The sequence below is a fragment of the Setaria viridis genome, chromosome 2 (assembly GCF_005286985.2).
Source record: "Setaria viridis chromosome 2, Setaria_viridis_v4.0, whole genome shotgun sequence".
NCBI classification, from domain to species: Eukaryota; Viridiplantae; Streptophyta; class Magnoliopsida; order Poales; family Poaceae; genus Setaria; species Setaria viridis.
In genome coordinates, this window is record NC_048264.2 from 37631729 (window position 1) to 37650362 (window position 18634).

The following is an 18634-nucleotide window of genomic DNA, read 5'->3' on the forward strand; positions in this document are numbered from 1 at the left end:
TAACTAGCGTGATAAACTAATCACCTAGCAGCTATACTCGAGGTTGCCGATAAAGTACGTCTCAAACTAAAAGCTTAACACACGAGCAAATACTATACACTCGATACACGACGCGGCGTCATGTGGCACTACGTGCCCCACCCGCTCGACCACCAGCAAATGATGCCGACGACGACTTGGGTCGAGCAGTGAGTTGAAGCACAAACCAGCTGGCGGTTCGTTGGGCGACCGATCGGTCGTGTGCCGCTGCGACGTACGCTTTCGCTTTAGCCTCAAGCGTACGTGTCGGGGCCGTCATCATCTCGGCGCAAGTTCTGGCGACAGACAGATATGCTGATCGGTACGTGTGCATGCATGCGGGCAGGCGGGCAGCGGCTGCTCGTCCGCGTGCGCGCCGTGCGCCGCGGCCGCGCGGCACCGCGCCGGCCGCCGGTTAGTCGTCAAAAATGGTGGCGCGTTGGCCGCCGGGGCAGCCGCGCAGGATCTGGTTTTTCTCAACACGTCTCTGTATAGCAAAACGTGGACACGTCGATCTCGCTCATCCTCACAGCCACAGGCTCACAGCTGCGGCTGTACTGTGGACATATGGTCCGGAGTCCGGACTAGGATGGATAATTTTGTGCTGCTCGATCTCTAGACGGCAAAAGGATCAATTTTCAAAATTGTTGTCCCAAAAAAAAAGGAGTTCACTTGTGCCCATCGATGCTGACGCAGCGCGTGACGGAGTGAAGACAGTGTGCTTGTTCTTGGCAGGCGGTCGCGTGTGCAGAAAATGTCAAAGGGAAGTCACGCGCTGCGTGAATAGTTCCTGCCCGTGTGCAGGATGAAAACGCAGAGGGAGACGAATTGGTTGGTGACGTGCACACGAAAATTGCAATTGCCATGTCAAGTAGATTTGCACCCAATGAACGTCGCCGAACGAGTCCCCACCGGTCGATATGATAACATCCATCCGGGGTTAGGGCGACAGTGACACGGAACGGAAGGGTGAAGCTAGCGGTGGTCGTCGACGTCGATCCCTTGCCTGTTCACCGCCGGGAGTCCCCCACCTACTCCCGTGCGCGCGCTGCTTATTTATAGCGCGAGCGCGCCGCCGGGCTGAGCAGGACGGTGTGTGCTGGGCGAGCAGCAGAACAATTCTGCAGTTGCAACTTGCAAGCAGACAACAAAAGCCCTGCACGCTCTAGTTCCTTACTCTACCGTCTAGTCCTAGATATCACGCAAGCCTAGCAGATTTTCACTTCAATCACTCCTCGATTATCGGAGGTGAGTGAGCGAGCACGCGAACAAACAAACGTTACCGGTAGTGGTCGATCGATCGATCTCGCGATACGGCATGGAGGTGAAGGTGCTGAGCTCCAAGCTCGTGCGGCCGTCCTACCCGGCGGGCGCGCCGCGGCCGGACACCACGGAGCACGTGCCGTCGTCGGTGTTCGACAAGGCCACGTACCACATCCAGATGGCCATCATCTACGCCTTCTCGCCGCCGGGGCCCTCCACGGCCGACATCGAGCGCGGCCTAGCCGCGGTGCTGGGCGCGTACCGCCTCTTCGCGGGACAGGTCCGCGCGGGCCCCGACGGCGCCCCCGGCGTGCTGCTCAACGACCACGGCGCGCGGTTCGTGGAGGCGTCCGTGGACGCGCACCTTGCCGACATCGCGCCCACCAAGCCGTCCCCGGCCGTGCTGCGGCTGCACCCGGACCTGGAGGGCGAGATCTCCGAGGTGGTTCAGGTGCAGCTCACCCGGTTCGCGTGCGGCTCCCTCGCCGTGGGCTTCACCGCCAACCACGCCGTCGCGGACGGCCACGCCACCAGCGACTTCCTCGTCGCCTGGGGACGCGCCGCGCGGGGGCTCCCCATCGGCCACCCGCCGCCGGTGCACCACCCGGACCTCTTCCCGCCGCGGGACCCGCCGCGCGTCGAGTTCGAGCACCGCGGCGTCGAGTACTACCGCCCCGCGTCGACGACGGCGCCGGCGTCGGGACACGGCCACGGCCACGGCGAGGCGGCCCAGCAGCACAGCAGCATCGTGATCCACAAGGCGCACTTCACCAAGGACTTCGTGGCGGGGCTCCGCGCCAAGGCGTCGGAGGGCCGGGGCCGGCCCTTCAGTCGGTTCGAGACCATCCTCGCCCACGTGTGGCGCACCATGACGCGGGCGCGGGGGCTCGGTAACCCGCTGCAGACCTCGACCATCCGCATCTCCGTCGACGGGCGGCCGCGCCTCGCCGCGCCGCCGGGGTACTTCGGGAACCTGGTCCTGTGGGCGTTCCCGCGCGCCACGGTGGGGGACCTCCTGAACCGGCCGCTGCGGCACGCGGCGCAGGCGATCCACGACGCGGTCGCGCGGGTGGACGGCGCCTACTTCCGGTCGTTCGTGGACTTCGCGAGCTCGGGAGCCGTGGAGAAGGAAGGGCTGGAGGCGACGGCGGTGCTCAAGGACGTGCTGTGCCCGGACCTGGAGGTGGACAGCTGGCTGACGTTCCCGTTCTACGACCTGGACTTCGGCGGCGGGTGCCCGAGCTACTTCATGCCTTCCTACTTCCCCACGGAGGGGATGCTGTTCCTCGTGCCGTCCTACCTGGGCGACGGCAGCGTCGACGCCTTCGTGCCCGTGTTCGAGCACAACCTCGAGGCCTTCAAGCAGTGCGCCTACTCCATGGAGTAGTAGCTGCTTCCATTCCATCATCTAGTGCATGCCGCCGGCCGAGCACTAGATTGGAGCTGCCTCATTATACTGCTTTTGCATGCGTGCATGCAGGCGTTGCTTATTCTCACCGTACACCGTATTTCCATATGTATGCACTGATGCACCCGTATTTCCATTATTCCCATACTACGTGCCATACTACGTGCATGCATATGCACGTGCAGAGTTATAGTGCTGCTAGCTAGAAGTTAGTAGTTGTGGGTGGCTTTATTTTCCTGGGATTTGTAAAACCTAATTTATCTTCTTTTTTTGGTCTTGTACGAAGTCTGCACTGATCTATACTCTTGAACCTTTTGAGAACAGCTACCAGGAGAGTATATATGATTTTCCTGGTGTTGTTGGTTCTAGGTATGACAGTATATATGATACCAGGGTGCGCGATAAGGTATGACAGATTCCTGTCAGCCTTCTAATTTTGTGCCCATTAATTCCTGTTGTTCTCCTGTGGTAGATATATCTGCTTCGATGCATTATTGTCAGTCGCGTACGTTCCGTTTTGTTTCTGTTACGGTCCAGATGCGACCAGGTAGGAATCTAGAGTAGCCGGAGTAGGTGCCGAGCAGTGCTGACTTTGCATTTGGCGTGGCCATGGACAAGACATCCTGCGGATGTTGGCTTGCGATCTCTTCTACGGGATGGGGCCCGGCCCGAGATCGTCTCTGAACCAGTTCCTACCGGCTCTTGTTTAAAAAGGGAACCCCGCGTATAGGTCCCTTCCTGCATCATCGTAAACAACAGAGAATCTAGTACAGATGTACTACGTTTATTAGCTTATGCTAGTCCGGGCTAAAGTTTTTAAAAATTATTGTATTTGAAAATTATTTAGAAATTAAATTCCTAGCTAATAATCAAAATTGTTTACCTACTACTCTCTCATTTTTTCACTCATTTTTTCAATACTTCAACATAATACTTATATAGATATGTATTTATTTTTGTCCAGTTGTGATTGATTTTTAAGTTAGTAATTACTCTATACACTTTTTCATCTACATTCACACTTTTTTTATCATTTTGTATCACACCTCCATACATTATGTGCATGAAAAAATAATATTTTTCATCAATTTCTCACATACATGTATAAATGGTCTAAATGGTGACACTTGTCATGTGTATATACTTTAACTTAGTATTTCTGTATTAACAATGACATAATAGGTAATTTAGAATCATAAATTAGTTTACTTTTGAACATTTTTGTATGAGGCACACGAAGATAATTATATTAAAATTTAGGTGTTTACTTTAGGTTATTTGGGTAATTTAGATACAAATTTATAATAGCATTTTAAGTTATGCTTTATGTATGAGTAAATTGGACGAAGATTATGGGGTTACTTTAGATTATTTTTATAATGACCAAGCTCGGTAATTTAGATATAGGTTTAGAGTTTATTTTTTAATATTTTCATAATGATAGTGGTAGGTAACTTTTTAGAAAATATGCAGATTAAAGAATATGATTATTAGAGTTTATAGGATTGATGTTTGATATTTTTTATTTTTGTGAGAATTTCTAGGATTTGTCTTTTTTTCTAGCGTGTCTCCTGGGAGCTAATGCGGAGTCTCCAATAAAAAAAATGAGACCATATTGCTATAAAACTATTACCATGAGCTACCATGAACACAATACTTATATAGATATATACTTGTTATCTTCATCCAATTGTGATATACTTTAATGAGCAATTACTCTATAATATTTTCATCCATATTTATAACGTTTAACTTATGCACTTGAATTTATTTAATGGACCCTAAATTTGAGCTACAATTTTAATATAGAAATCTATATACACATCACTTTCTCTATATCTTTATAAATGGTGACAAACATAATGCATATATACCTTAATTTTTATATCATATATCAATAGTGTAAGAAATAGACGATTTAGAATCATATATTGTTGTATATTTTTAATTAAAGTGATTTGGATTCAAATGTAAGGTTACCTCATGTTATTTTTAATAATAGCATATATGGGTAATATAGATGCAAATTAAGGGGTTACTTTAAGTTTTTTAAGTATTAGTGGTGGGCAGTTTAGTTGCAAATTTAGGGGGTTCTTCTAAATATTGTTTATAATGGCATATGTGGGTAATTTTGATGAAGAATAGGGGGTTACTTTAATTAATTTTATATTATGGCAGAGGTGGGTAATTTAGATATAGATTTAGGGGTTACTTTAAGCTATTTTCATAATGGCATAGGTGGGTAATTTTTTAGAAAATACAATAGATCCAATGGCTATGATGATTTGAGTCCACCGATTGATGGCCGGATATTTTGCTTTTTTTGAGAATTTGTAGGATTTCTCTCTTTTTTTTTTAGAGTGTCCATATAGGAGCCTCTAATTAGGAATAATAAGATTGTATACATGGGATGATGGGAATATGTACTTTAGATGATTGTTGTAGTAAAGACAGTTGTAGGTAGAGACGACTATCTAGCTAGGAGTAATAGTGTGGGCATCGAATCAATGCAAAGTAACAAAGATTGCACTGTACTGTCATTCTACCAAACACCACGAGAGACAGTGCTAGAGGACGGAGGAACAAGGACGGTTCTAACCACTAACCAATCTTGCAGGGAACAGAAGAGCGGGAGTGGGGATTTGAACTTAGCCTAGCTAGCTACAGTAGTACTTGCTAGCCTGTTAGGTGTGCCCAGAACATTCCCTGTCAAGAACAAGCCCTAGGCAACCATCGCCGCATCCGCATTATTATTGTTAACCGGCGAACAGAGACGGGCCAAAGTTAAAGGGAATCAGCGACGGTAAACCCGCGAACAGAGACGGGCCACGTGAGAGAGCTATTGCCTCTTGGCGTGGTAGATGACAGGTCGTCGAGAGCGTGCATGTCCTCTGTGATCCGGGCCTGCCGCGACGATGCTGGAAAAGGAAAGGGCAGGCGCGGTGGAAAGGCACGAGCTCGCGCGTCACTTCTTCTTTCTTTCTTTTTTTTTATGTCAGATTTTTAGGTGAAAATCTGTTGAATTTTTTACGTTGCATATGTTGTTCTTCGATGTTGCATATGACTGAAACATCAATACATTGAAATATAGCATCAGTAGAATCTATCACATTTTCTCCCCTAAAATCACAAAATATTTTAAAACATCGAAGAACAATATTTGCAACATTAAATGACGACATTTGCAACATCAAAAAAAAATTCGACAGATTCTCTCCAAAAATCTCTGGACAGATAAATAGTAAAACTCTTTTTTTTCGTTTTCTTCCTAAAGTGGTACAGCACACAAAAGCAGGAGATTCGAGTCGATCCCTTGTCGATCGTGTTAAGCTTCCCTCAGCCTTTTTGCCTTGGTTGGTGTAAAGCGCAAACAACAAAAGGGCAGGAGGGAGCTATCTTGCGGCGGATAGATTGTACTAGTACTGGTACCTGTCAGCTGTGGCCGGACACGCCTGAATAGACAGTTTCCTACCGGCATCGCAGACCCATGGAATGGCATATGTACCGACATGTCATGGCTGCCGCGGCAAGCTATGACTTTGGATGGTGCCGGTTCCCAATCGTCGTCAACGTGCACCGACGGCACATATCCCCTGCATGTGGTGGCGTAATCCGCTGTTCTGCACGTAATCCTGCTCGTACATGCTGTATCTACTACGATGTTACGTTCTTCCTATTGCGTCAATGGTACCGCATCAGCTATTCAGATTGCACAATGTGCGCGCCGTGCCGTGGAACGGACCTATGACATAAAGGAAGGGACGAGGCGGCGATCGGATCAATGGTGTCGGTGATCGCTGGTGAACGGATCAGATAGGGAAATTTAAGTTTCGCCATCGAACGTCAGATGTTTGGCCAGTGGGACGTCAGATGTTTTTCCTTTCATGGAGCGGAAGGAACAGAACACAGCCAGTAGTCCCGGCGGCCTGACTCTTGCGTGCCGGAGGATGTGACTCGTGAGATCCGGCGGGATGTGATCGAGTTGCCCCGTCGCTTCCATATCTGCTCTTGTTAACCGCCTTCGTCTCCGGCACGGCTCCTCTCGCCTCCCTCTGATGCGATCCGGCACGCGCGAGCTGCTCGGCCTCTCGCGCCGTGGAATGGCCACCTTCTTCCACCAGCTATTCAAATGCGAATTTTTTTTATGTTGACCCTTTTAAAACTAACATTTAAAAAATAACCCATGCCAATCTACATTTTAAAAAACTAGACATTTTGATCACGCCAAGTCTTTAGCGTGACTAATACTTCAGTCACGCGCGTGACTAAATTGCAACGATGGCATGCACGGTGACATGGAAAAAATTAATCGCGTCACGTGCAATGAAGACACTAGAGTCACGCCGCATCGTCTAAAGAATTAATCTTTTCCATGTCAGCATGCATGCTATCGTGGCAATTTAGTCACACCAAACCATGTGGCGTGATTAAAGTATTAGTCACACCAAAAGACTTCACGTGATCAAAAGGGCTAGTTTTTGGAAAAGTATAGATTGGTTCGGGTTAGTTTTTAAATATTAGTTTTAAAAGGGTTAAAATAAAAAAATCCATTCAAATGGCAGCGCGCGCTCAGGTCAATTGCTTGCTTAGAAGACGAGCGGGAGTTCTCTCTGGCAGGTCAAACGATATAGTTAATCGGGTTAGGTGCCATGGATCACACGCTGGATGGAACCACCAAGCACACGCGGATTGATCCCATCCAAAGAGGGCAACTTGCTATAGATGAATAGATTGAACAACGAGATATAGTCCGAGTAATAAACAAGTTAGCTGGTGGGATTGGGGTTATTTGTTTGCTTCCCTCACCTATTTACTTTGTCTGCTGAATCCTTTGAATAAAATTTAAACTCACTTTGCTCTCCCGAACTATATCGTTCAATCTATTCCCTAATTAGATTTCTCTTTTTTTCTTCGCGTACAAGTTGATTTTTAATTTTAGATTTTATCAGTTGACTTATAACATAATGCTCTACGTTATAAAAATATATTAGATTTTTTTCATGATTACTTTTCATACAGTTTTATATATCTAAGATTAATTTCATATTAAATATTGCTAACCTATGAAAATAACTGTGAAAAATTCTTAGTATAATTTTATAACATAAAGCATCATGCTTTGTATCCGCTCACAAAATTTGAACTCAAAATTCAACTCATACAGAGAAAAACAAAAAAGAGAAATCTAATTAGGGTAGATTGGACCAAATGAAATAGTTCAGGGAAGTAAAATGAGCTAAAATTTTGTTCAAGAGGTTAAACGGATAAAGTGGATAGGTAAGAAGAGTAAAATAGATGTTTTTCCTTTGCTATCCTATCATCATGCCGGCGGCGGACCTCCCCTGCAAGGATGGTGGACTCACCTTCTTCGTATGCAGCCTCAGAGGCTGCACAAGCGTAAAGGATTTGACACTTATTCGTGTTGATCCCTGGAAGGAGCACAATGCGAGAGTCCTCAGGAACGCTCCGTGTCACTGCAGCAGAATCAAGCAAGAGGGGGGAAGGTGGATAGGCAACATTCAGCATCCTTCTTCAGTTGTAATTCTTGCATAATATAGCATCAGAGGGTTGATTTGTTGCGAGCGATCCCTTGTTTCACGCTGTAAGAAACTACTTTTCTCTTTTTCAGTTTTTCATACAAATATACGCGCAACTCTCGTGCTGCTGCATTGTTCGATAGAAGGGAAAATAAAAGACCGAGTAAATGAGGAGCAGGGGCTCAACATGGCTTTAAAGCCCATTAAACCCAACTAATAGGTCCAACTTATAAATAAATAAATTCAATATTTTGGAAGATTACATTCAACATTTTCTAAGAAATAATTCAACATTTACAAATACTACATTCAATATTTTTGAAAAAATAACTACTTTCAACATTTTTCTTGAACTATTCCAACATTTCAATAGAATGGATTCAACATTTCAAAAACTAGATTCAGCATTTTTTAAACCCAACTCAACATCTCGAAAAAATAATATACAAGTAGTTTCTTCTTCGTCGACAGCGTATCATCGGCAGCGGCGGCGGAAGCAGCAGCAGAGATGGCGCGGCAATGGCCAGGCGCACGGCATTGGCGGCCGGCACGGCAGCAGCAATGTGAGAGAGTTAGGGTTGGAGACATGAAGCACATCCACGGACAAAAGTATTTGTACGAACCTCAAACACTGGAAGCCATATAATATACGGGCTTTCGGAAGCCAGATAGGATTGGCGAGCAGGGAAGGGTCTTTTCTATTGGGCTTGGGCTGTTATCATATAGTAAAGGCCTTCAAAAGCCCATGTGCAGCGGAGATGCGCCATTTTCTATTAGCCCTTGGGCCTTTTAAGCCCATGCAAACAGGTATGCTTCCCTTTTTTTGACAGCCCATGTACATAAGTTTTTTGTTTGTTTTTTAGGGCGCCCATGTGGATCTGCCTGGCGTCATCATGTTTTCGTTCGTAAGATAAAATCGCGGATTAAACTATTCTGGATCATCGTAAAATAATACTCCTAAAATTAAAAGCTATTCTTGACTCCATTGATCTTAGGCAAACAATACAAATCCTCGCCAATCAATGGCATCGGACCTTTCGATTGTCAGGACAGAAAAATCACCAGAAACGGTTCTCCTGTCAAACCTGACCAGCCAGACTGGGATCACGGGAATGTCCACGTTCAATGAACCGCTTGCACCCTAGCTACATGTATATTATTTTGGTACGTGCAACAGGCAGTCTTTATTTGATTCCGACGGCTACCTATGTATAGTACGCCCACAAGCCACGGTGGATAGTTCAGATCAACAGCACTATGTTCAAAGTCTAAAAGTTGTCCTACTGCTATCGAGAAGGCTAGTACACTTTTTAAATTTGCAAATTCCTCGAAAGAAGAGAGGGTTATATATATTATTATTAGTCTTAGAGTAGCATTATCACCTGAATCGTCCATTTACTTTTTTTCCCCTTCCGGAGAGAGAGAGAGAGAGTTTGGCTATAAAAATGTAGCAGCAGCATTTTTTTCAAGATTCATTTATCTTCTTCATTTAAGGGGATATTTGGAAGACACGGGCTAAACTTTAGCTGTCATATCGGATGTTTGGATGCTAATTACGAGGATTAAACATCAGCTAATTATAAAACTAATAGCAGAACCTTTAGGCTAAATCGTGAGATGAATCTATTAAGACTAATTAATTTATCATTAGCGAATGATTACTGTAGCACCATATTGTCAAATCATGGACTAATTAGGCTTAGTAGATTCGTCTCGCGATTTAGCCTAAGGGTTGTGCAATTAATTTTATAATTAATTTATATTTAATACTCCTAATTAGTGTCAAACATCTTATGTGACAGGAGTCCCGCCTCCCAAAACACAGAAGATAGAAGTTGGAGTTTACAACTAGGGCTCAACTTTGGGGTGCTAAAATTACTGTAGCAACACTATAGCGTTTCGTTTGTATTTGTGAATTGTTGTCCAAACATTGACTAATTAGACTTAGAAGATTCGTCTCGTAAAGTACAATAAAATTGTGCCATTATTTTTTAATTTCATCTACATTTAATACTCCATGCATGTACCGCAAATTTGATGTGATGCAAATCTTCTTTTTGCATAGTGACAAAGTTGGGATTTAGAGTGAACTTGTTAACAAGGCCTAGATGGGGACCGCATCGCCTGCCGCCCGGGTCGTCTCTCGAGGCGGCACGGGCGGAAAAAACCCAACCCACGCCGCCGCCGCCGCCGCCTCCTCAGCTCGGCCTCACCGCCGCCGCCCAAGCACGCCGGCTACAAGAACGGCGGCGGCGGGGCGCAGCCTTGCTCCTAGTGCTCTTCCCCCTCTTCTCTTTCTCCCACTCTTCTCTCCTCCAGTCTGCTTCCCGGTGGCTCGTCGGAGGCTCCTCCAGCCGATTTCGCGGCATGGTAGACCGGATCCAGCTTCCTCCGGCGTGGATCTGGTGGAGCCGCCGATCTGTGGCGCAGCGCTCACAGGGGGCGGCGCCTGGCCTGCCCGCATTGCCACCCCACGGCCCCGTCGTTGGGGGCTTGGATCCATGGCCGGCGCGCCTAGGTCCGGGCCACCCACTCAGTGGTGGCCGCAGGCTGGCATGCTGTAGCCAGCTTTCTTCATGGTGCACGTGCAGAGGCGGCGATTCATCCTCGGGTGCTGCTCAGCCGCCGGCATCCCGCTTGCCTGCAGTGGCGGTGGTGGGCGGCTGCTGCGGCCAGCGTTGCCGGCGGCCTTGTCTTGCCTCACGTCAGCCGCTGTCGACCTTGCGGTTGAGGGCCTGCACGCTTCGGCAACATGGGCGGCGGCGCGTGCGGGGCCCGATGCCAACCTTGCAGCCATGGGCGCGCACGTTTGGGCGACATGGGTGGCGGCGTGTGCGGGGCCTTCGGCAGCTCATGACAGGGAGCGACGGTGGTTCAAGACCTGCGACGGCGGCGGTCTCGCGGTCTTGCGTGCCGCTGCGGCTTGTGGGGGTGGTGAATGGCTTGTGGCTGCTTCTACGTATGTTTTTCACCCGCGCGTGCGGCGGGGACGCCCGCAGCATGTGTCATGGCATCGGGTGGCAGCAAGGACGCCCGCGTATGTCACCGGTGTCTGGCAGCAAAGGTTTGCTTCTGTGGCACGATGAGGACAGACGTGACTGTGGTTGGGGCTGCGCGGTATAGGGGTCATGGCGAAAGCTTTGCGCCTTTTTTGGGCTGATGACGGTGACGCATTTGCGTGCCGTTTGCTTCCTTGGAAGTGTCCCAATTTGGCCTTCTCCTCTTGCGTAGTATGTTCTTCCTAGAGGTAAACTCTGACCATCTGGTCAGGCGACGGTGGCACCTACTATGTCGCACCCCTCGTTGGAGGTATCGCTTTGGAGATCGTGCCATGCTCGGCTCTAATGCTGTCGGCAAGGCTTTTTTTCTTTCTTTCTTTAAAAAAAAGGAAAATAAAAAAAACAGGTGATGGTTTGAGTGTGCAGCGGTGGTGGCCATCTAGAGTGGAGCTAGTGAAGCTGTGTAGTTGCTGCGGCCGATGTTGATGTGCCAATCCAATCAGCTAGTGTTGAGTTGAGTCAAGAGGTACCATGAGTATGCGGCGCGTGTTGATGTTCCAGTCCAACCGGTCCATGTTGTTAAGTTTGAGTTGAGTGATGAGATGGTGTTGTGTGGCGTGTATTGATGACCCAATTCAACCGCTCAGTGTCGTTTGTTGTACTGCTCAATCTGAGTTTCCTTCTTCTGCCTGGTTAAAAAAAAAGTTTACAACTAGATAGTAGCAGCATATGTTAGGTTCAAGTAGCAGGCATTTCTATTCGTTCTGTGCAGATGGGCACAGTGCACAGGCACCATTCCTACCGTTTGAGCTGGCACTTGGCAAGTCAACCATCTACGTGGTCCTCTGTACTCCTGTTTCCAGTGCAGGGCCACCAACAAAAGGCCTCACAGCCCACTGCAAGTGCGCACAATGGGCTAGCTATGGGCCCTGCCTAGAACGTGGCCTTTCCGGCTTTAGGAATCGCTCCAAATATTTTGTTTTGAATGACGCCCATCATTCTTCCTATCATACTCTACCAGATTAACAGTTTCAGATGTTGACCTTGTCCCCCGGTGACACTGATTCCACCGGAACACGCCGAAGGCACCAGCGCGACATCGAGGTGGATCGTACCGACCAGCTGATCGAACGTGGCCACGTGGCATTAGCTAGCGTTTTCCTTTCCGCGCGGTCAAAATGAAAAGCATATATAAAACACATGGGCAGTAGTGACGAGCGATGGTCCTTGATTAGTGAAAAGAAATCCCCCCCCCCAATATATGCTTCGTACGAATAACCGAGGGCAGGCCAAAGCACGCGAGACATGCATGTATCGAGTCGCGTCTCCGGCGGAGCAAAGTCGCGCGCGGCCGCGTGGGGCCCGCGAGGATTACGTGCGGGCACTGGCAGCGGCAGGCGAAGTAGGCGACCATCGCCCTCGCCCTTTGGCTAGCCCAAGAGCCACTCGAAGCTCGCTCGGCGCGCCGCCGGCCATGCACTGCACCGCGCTGTGTGCGTCACTGTGCCTGAACGAGTTTATCCTGTTCCAGACTTCCAGTGTTCCACAACACGTGGATGTCCACCTTTACAAAGTTGGTCGAGTTAGCGAAGGTCGAGAAAGTCTTGAAAGCGCCTCGTATTTTCATAAAAGGTATTTGTGAAAAAATCGTTGCACATGACATGAAAGTGGTGTGTGACCCATGCCGCCTTCGCCTCTCCGGGGAGACGGGCGTCACAGTGCGAGGCGACTTTAGAGGTTGCCCATGTTGACATGCACGTCCTCTTCAGCTCCAAATCGGATGAGATACTAAGCCCAGAAAGCGAAGCAGCAGCGTGCTTTACCGGTGAGGAGTCCCGCACGAATCGAATCCCCCTCTCGCTTTTCCCTGCGCCGCGCCGTGGAATCTGACCGCCTGGCGCCTGGCGCCCCCACCCTCTCCGATCCCCTCCCGCCCCTTCCTCCTCCCGCTTTCCGGGCGCGGTGAGTTGTCGCCGCGTCAGAGGCCTCTTTCCCCGTCCCCGGCCGGCCGCCCGCGCGGCTGCGCCTTTCCCCGATGCGAATGCGATCCGCCCCCCTCGCCGCCGGTTGGCGATTGATCCGAAAGCGACCGGTCCCCGGGCGGCAACAGCAGGCAGCAGCGGCCATGAACAGAGCTAGCAGCTCGCAAGTGGCGGCAGCTAGCTACACAGCGCAGCACCGGGTGGTTCTGCCGGGTTGCTCGTCTGGCAAGGCGATACCATTGGAACCGGAGACTGTTGCCTGATCAGGAGAGGACACAGGTACTATCTCACGGCATGCAGCATGACGGAGTCGAGGAATCTTGGCGGCGTATACTTCTTTTCTTATATATGCAGAAGAAATCAACAATAGCAGGGGTCCTAACTCCTAATTGCTGACTGAAGCTAGCTTAGCACGACTCCGCTAATATTCTAATCACGCGTGCTCCCTCCTCCACTGTGTGGAAAATGTGGCTGCAATTTGTTTGCAGTTTGAAAACAACTAGGGTAATGTCGTCGTCCAACCGCAGCACGCTTTTATTATTAAGTACAGTGTCATAGTACAGCACGATGGGTATAGGGAGATAAAGATAAGATTTTTTTATAGAAAAATCCTTTTCCTTTAAACCCAGCAGTTTGTGTCTCCATTCTCCAATCAGGAATTCGTGGTCGTGGCTCCGGACAGTAGTGAACAGGATCGTCCACTGGCCCTGGGCCGATCAGAATATGCTATCGTATCAGATATGCTAGTAAAATTTAACATATTCCATTTGCGACATAGCTGAATTGTCTTTTCTTCTATTTTTTTTCGCTGGACTGTTGCACTTGCACCTTTTCTCACACTAGTTTTGGTTGCATCTTCGTAGCCTTTTTTAAGAGAAAAAAAACTTTCTGTTGCACTCCCTAGAATTGTAGAAACGTCAAAGAGCGTTTGTGTATATATCTTATATGCAGTGGAAATCAAATATATATAGGTATTTTTTTGAACGAACGGTACCTATTTTATTGATAAAGAGGTATAGTTATAGCCGGCTAACCGGTAAGAACAAAATAAAAACTATACAAGGTATGTGGTTAAACTCGTGCTAGTAGGCCCGCAAGACTTTTTGCCCCTGCTGTAATCCACAAACTCGTCGAGTTCTTGATTTTTACCAAAATGACGGAATTGATGATTCCTGGTGCTAGAATATTCTGGAGTTTCTTTCATTCCATACTTCCCACATGATCATTAGTGTTATGCTACGTGTCACCTTTCGTAAAATTCCTGACGTCCATGTAATATTAGTCCACCATTCCAGGCACGTCGTACTCTACGGCCATTCCTCTAGTGCCAACTTGTCCTGTGAGATCCATGAGGGCCCATGCGTCCATATTTGTCTTGTGAATCTGCATTTTACTAGTAGATGGTATGCCATCTCCATCGTGCATCTGCAAAGGGGCAAGTCAGGGAGTGGTCCCATCCTTGTTTTGCTAGCCTGTCTGACGACCAAACCCTGTTCTGCAATATTAGCCACACAAAGAATTTGCACTTAGGAGTGGCCCAGATGTGCCAGATGCTTGCCAGCTTGGGTGTCTTTGTGCAACCAATGAATTTGTGCCTTATATGCTGATGTTGTTGTGTATTGACTGCTTTGTGTGAGTTTCCAAGTAATTTTGTCCTCCTGCATAGGGTGTAACTCGTATGGTTGTATTAGGTTCCATAGTGTGGCAAACTTGCTTAGGTGTGTTGTAGTGAAACCGGAGCGGTGATTGAGGTCTCTAATCCAGTTGTTGTTTTGTAGCACTTCGACCACCGTCCTCTTTTTTTTCTTTATCCTGGCATAAAGTCCAGGGGCGATGTCTTTCGATCATCTTCCCTACACGCATCATGCCAGAAACGTGTCCGCTCACCGTTTCCAAGATGGATTGTCGTACATGTGGTGAAAAGCAATCTGTCGTGATCGTCACACGGTATTTCTGTTCTAACCCACGTCTTGTTCGGGGAAACCCATTCGTGCCAGAGCCATCTAATGTGCAGCACCCTTTCAAATTTGTCGAAGTTCAGAACCCCTAGTTCGCTATGCTTCTTTGGCAAGCTGGTCCTTGTCCAGTTGATCCATCATTTTTCTCCAGAGAGTTCCTTTTCACGTGCTCATATGAAGCGTTTTCGGATTTTATCTCTCCCCTCCAATATACCGTTAGCAGGTACACTGGTTGTGAGGATAAAACCGAATATATACAGGTATTGACACACGTGCCAGCAGCATGCCTCATTTTGTCTCGAAAGAAATGCATGGTCAAATGTTTCATTGAAAAGGATCATCCGATGACTCGAGCAGATCACAATATCCGATACTAAACATTCACACATTTTGAAATGGCCCATGCAATATGGATGAATTGTTTTTTTTTCAGAAATGTACTTTTCCTCGCTTGCTACGTTTGGTTGCATCTTCCTAGTCTTTTAAAAACTTGCAGTTGCATTCCACGCGATTATCATTACATATAGAGAGCGCATATATCCTATGATTCCTATCGTACAAGAGCCTAAGCATTCAAATATTCATATCATATAACATGTATAAAAATATGTTATATGCTTGCAAAAAGGGTTGCATTTCTCCACTCCAATCCTCTCAAGCTAGCTAGGCAGTTAACTAACTTGCTGCCATCACCACATGATGTTCCTACTCACTCCGTTTCAAATTATATGTCGTTTTAATTTTTCTAGGTTCACAGTGTATATCTAGATGCATAACAATATCTATGAATCTAGAAAAGTTAAAAACACCTATAATTTGGAACGGAGGGAGTAATTAACACTGAGAACTTTAGCCATGACCGTTCAACAACCTAACCTAAATGCTAATAAGGGAGTGTCTCCTTATAAGTTGATTGGAAAATAAGTTGGCATCAATCACCAGTTCGGATCATTGGATGTCAATCCAACGGTCAAGGTCCACCCTCCCCCTCTTCTTATCTTTTTTACTCGAGCGCACGGGAGTAAACCGTCTTCCTCCGCAACCTAACCTAAATGCTAATCACCATTCATCAAGTAGCTTCTCCAAAGGCAATATGAAATCGTTCCCTTCTTCAACATGAACTCATATAACAATTAACAAAACATGCAAGATTGAAGGGTGTAATAGTATTATCATCTATCGTGATAACGATCGGCCGCGTTCTTGAAAAAAAAATCAAGGTGTGTTTGGAACGGAGGATTTCCATAGAAAAAACAAAGGAATGCATTCCTCAAGGAAGTTTTATCATTTCGCTGTTTGGAATGGAGGAAAGCTGATTCACATTCCAAAGGAAATGCTCTTGTCCCTCCACGAAACGTAGGAAAAAAAACATCCTCAAGAACCTGTATGAAAATTTCCCGTGAGTGATTCGTTAAGCTGGTGCTACCTGCAACTCGTTAGAATCTGTCATTGCTGCATCCAACGCTTCACAGTTGTGATAATAAAAAATGCTTCACGTACAATTGTTGCCAAAGTCTTTAGCTTAAGGGTAGCATTCTCTTGTCGTTGCTTCTATGGTCAAATGAATAGTGTGTAGGAGCTGTAGAAATAGGGATGGGGGATTAAGAAAGAAATAACAGGAGGAGAGAGAGAAAAGGAAAGAACTAAGATCTAATCTTCATTTATCAACATGGAACCTAGCTTCATTAAAATGGATATGGTGGGATTTTGTTTCATGAGTACTAATAAGATCTCATTATATTTTCCTGCGATCCAAACAGCGCAAAGTTTCCATTCTTGTGTTTTATCATCCCATAGTTTTTCACTTTTCACCACATCTTATTCCTACATTTTCTTCCGTTCCTCTATTTTGCACTCCTACTTTCCAGACCCTCAGTCTGCACTCTGAAGTGCGCTCCGTGGGCGCCGTCTGCCCTGGAGCAATTCCATCTAATGCCGCACTTCTTTGTTTTTTAAACAACAACCAGAACGTGCAGTTTATCAGTACTAGTTTATGTACAGTGTGGTACAGCACCAAGAGTATGCAAGGACTAGGGAGAAAAGAGAACATGCTGTGTCGCCATTGATTCTCCAATAAGAACTCGAGACTGAGGGAGAGCGGAGAACAGGGTCGTCTCCACTGACTCTAGCGAATCGGAATATCCGATCAGATATGCTGAAAATTTCATATTGTGAAAGTGCACATTGCGAAATGGATGAATTGTTTTTGATAGCGTGTGTGCGCGCGCGCCTTTGTTTGCTCCGAACCCGTTACGTTGGTTGCAGCTTCCTGGCCTTTAAAAAGCTTTGGGTTGCATGCCACGAGACTGTGTAGGAGGTTAAACTAACGTAAGAGTCTACTAAAATATTTTCTCTCCCCCTCCCTATCAGTTGTTTTTGCGTTTTTGAGATCGCTGCTACATCAGACTATCAAAAACCAATCTCCCGTACCTCCCAGTAGGTGGGACCCACATGTCAATATTCCATTTATTTATATTTTATCTTTTTTACTTCCATTTCGAGATCGCGAAAGGACGGACAACTGGGGTCATAGTAGTTGAATGAAGTCTACAGTTTACCAGCACAACACAAGGTGGCGGATACAACCGTTAACTTTTGATATCGTACCTGCCGGTCCTAACATGCATGAAAAAAAATGGGCATTTCTCTACTTCACTTATGCTAGCCAGTTAATTTCTCGTCACCGCCAAATCTCCCCTCAGAAGAAACATTAAAAATTTGCATTGCTGCAACCTAAAAGCAAACCATACACTCCATCAGTCTTTAAATGAGACAAACTAGGAAAGAGATGGAGTAGTACATACTAAAAGTTTAATCCCTCTCCGGTACGAATTACTCCCAGGGAAAACGGCAGCCTACCTTTTGTTGATCGCCAGTTCACCACTAAGTTTCCCCCTTCAAAGCCTCAAAGGCATAACATAACATTAATATTGCAGATTCCTTCTCTGTGACGTACCTAGCGGCACGTAGGTTCTGTGCATTGTTAATCTGCTGCTTGGCACTAACTTTTTCTTGATCCGTGCAAAAGCCGGAGAACAAGCAAGGTGGGCCAAACATGAGATCTTCGCGAGGCAAGATCGACGGAGCAGAAGCCACTAAGCCAGCAGCGTTACTTCTTGCACAAGTAGCAGCTAGCAACTAGCAAGAGTCGTTAATGACGCCCTCACTCACATGGTCCGCACTAATTCAGCATTAGCTAACTTTAACTAATTCGAATTAGTGGGCCTGGGGCCTGGGGCGCTGCTGCGGGGTGGTGGGCGCCCGCTGGCCTGGTGCTGACCGGGCCTTCTTATCCGCCCGCGGGACGCAGGGTCCGCACACCCCACACACGGCGTGGGGCCACACGACGATGCGGCTACCAATTGCCGCCCCCCGCCCGGCATATTCCGTCCCGCGTTCCGTTCCAACAGGTCCGCGTCATTCCTCGGTTTCTTTACTCCCGCCCGCTCCGTCGGCTCGTCGCGGTCGC

At 47.2% G+C, this 18634-nt stretch overlaps 1 protein-coding gene across 1 annotated transcript; it reads left to right on the plus strand.

The window, feature by feature from the left end:
• Nucleotides 1-957: 957 nt before the first annotated feature.
• LOC117843223 (putrescine hydroxycinnamoyltransferase) lies at nucleotides 958-3123 on the plus strand. Its single transcript, XM_034723786.2, has one exon. It carries the CDS (start codon nucleotides 1337-1339, stop codon nucleotides 2666-2668), a length of 1332 nt encoding a protein of 443 aa, XP_034579677.1. The 5' UTR covers nucleotides 958-1336; the 3' UTR covers nucleotides 2669-3123.
• Nucleotides 3124-18634: the final 15511 nt, after the last annotated feature.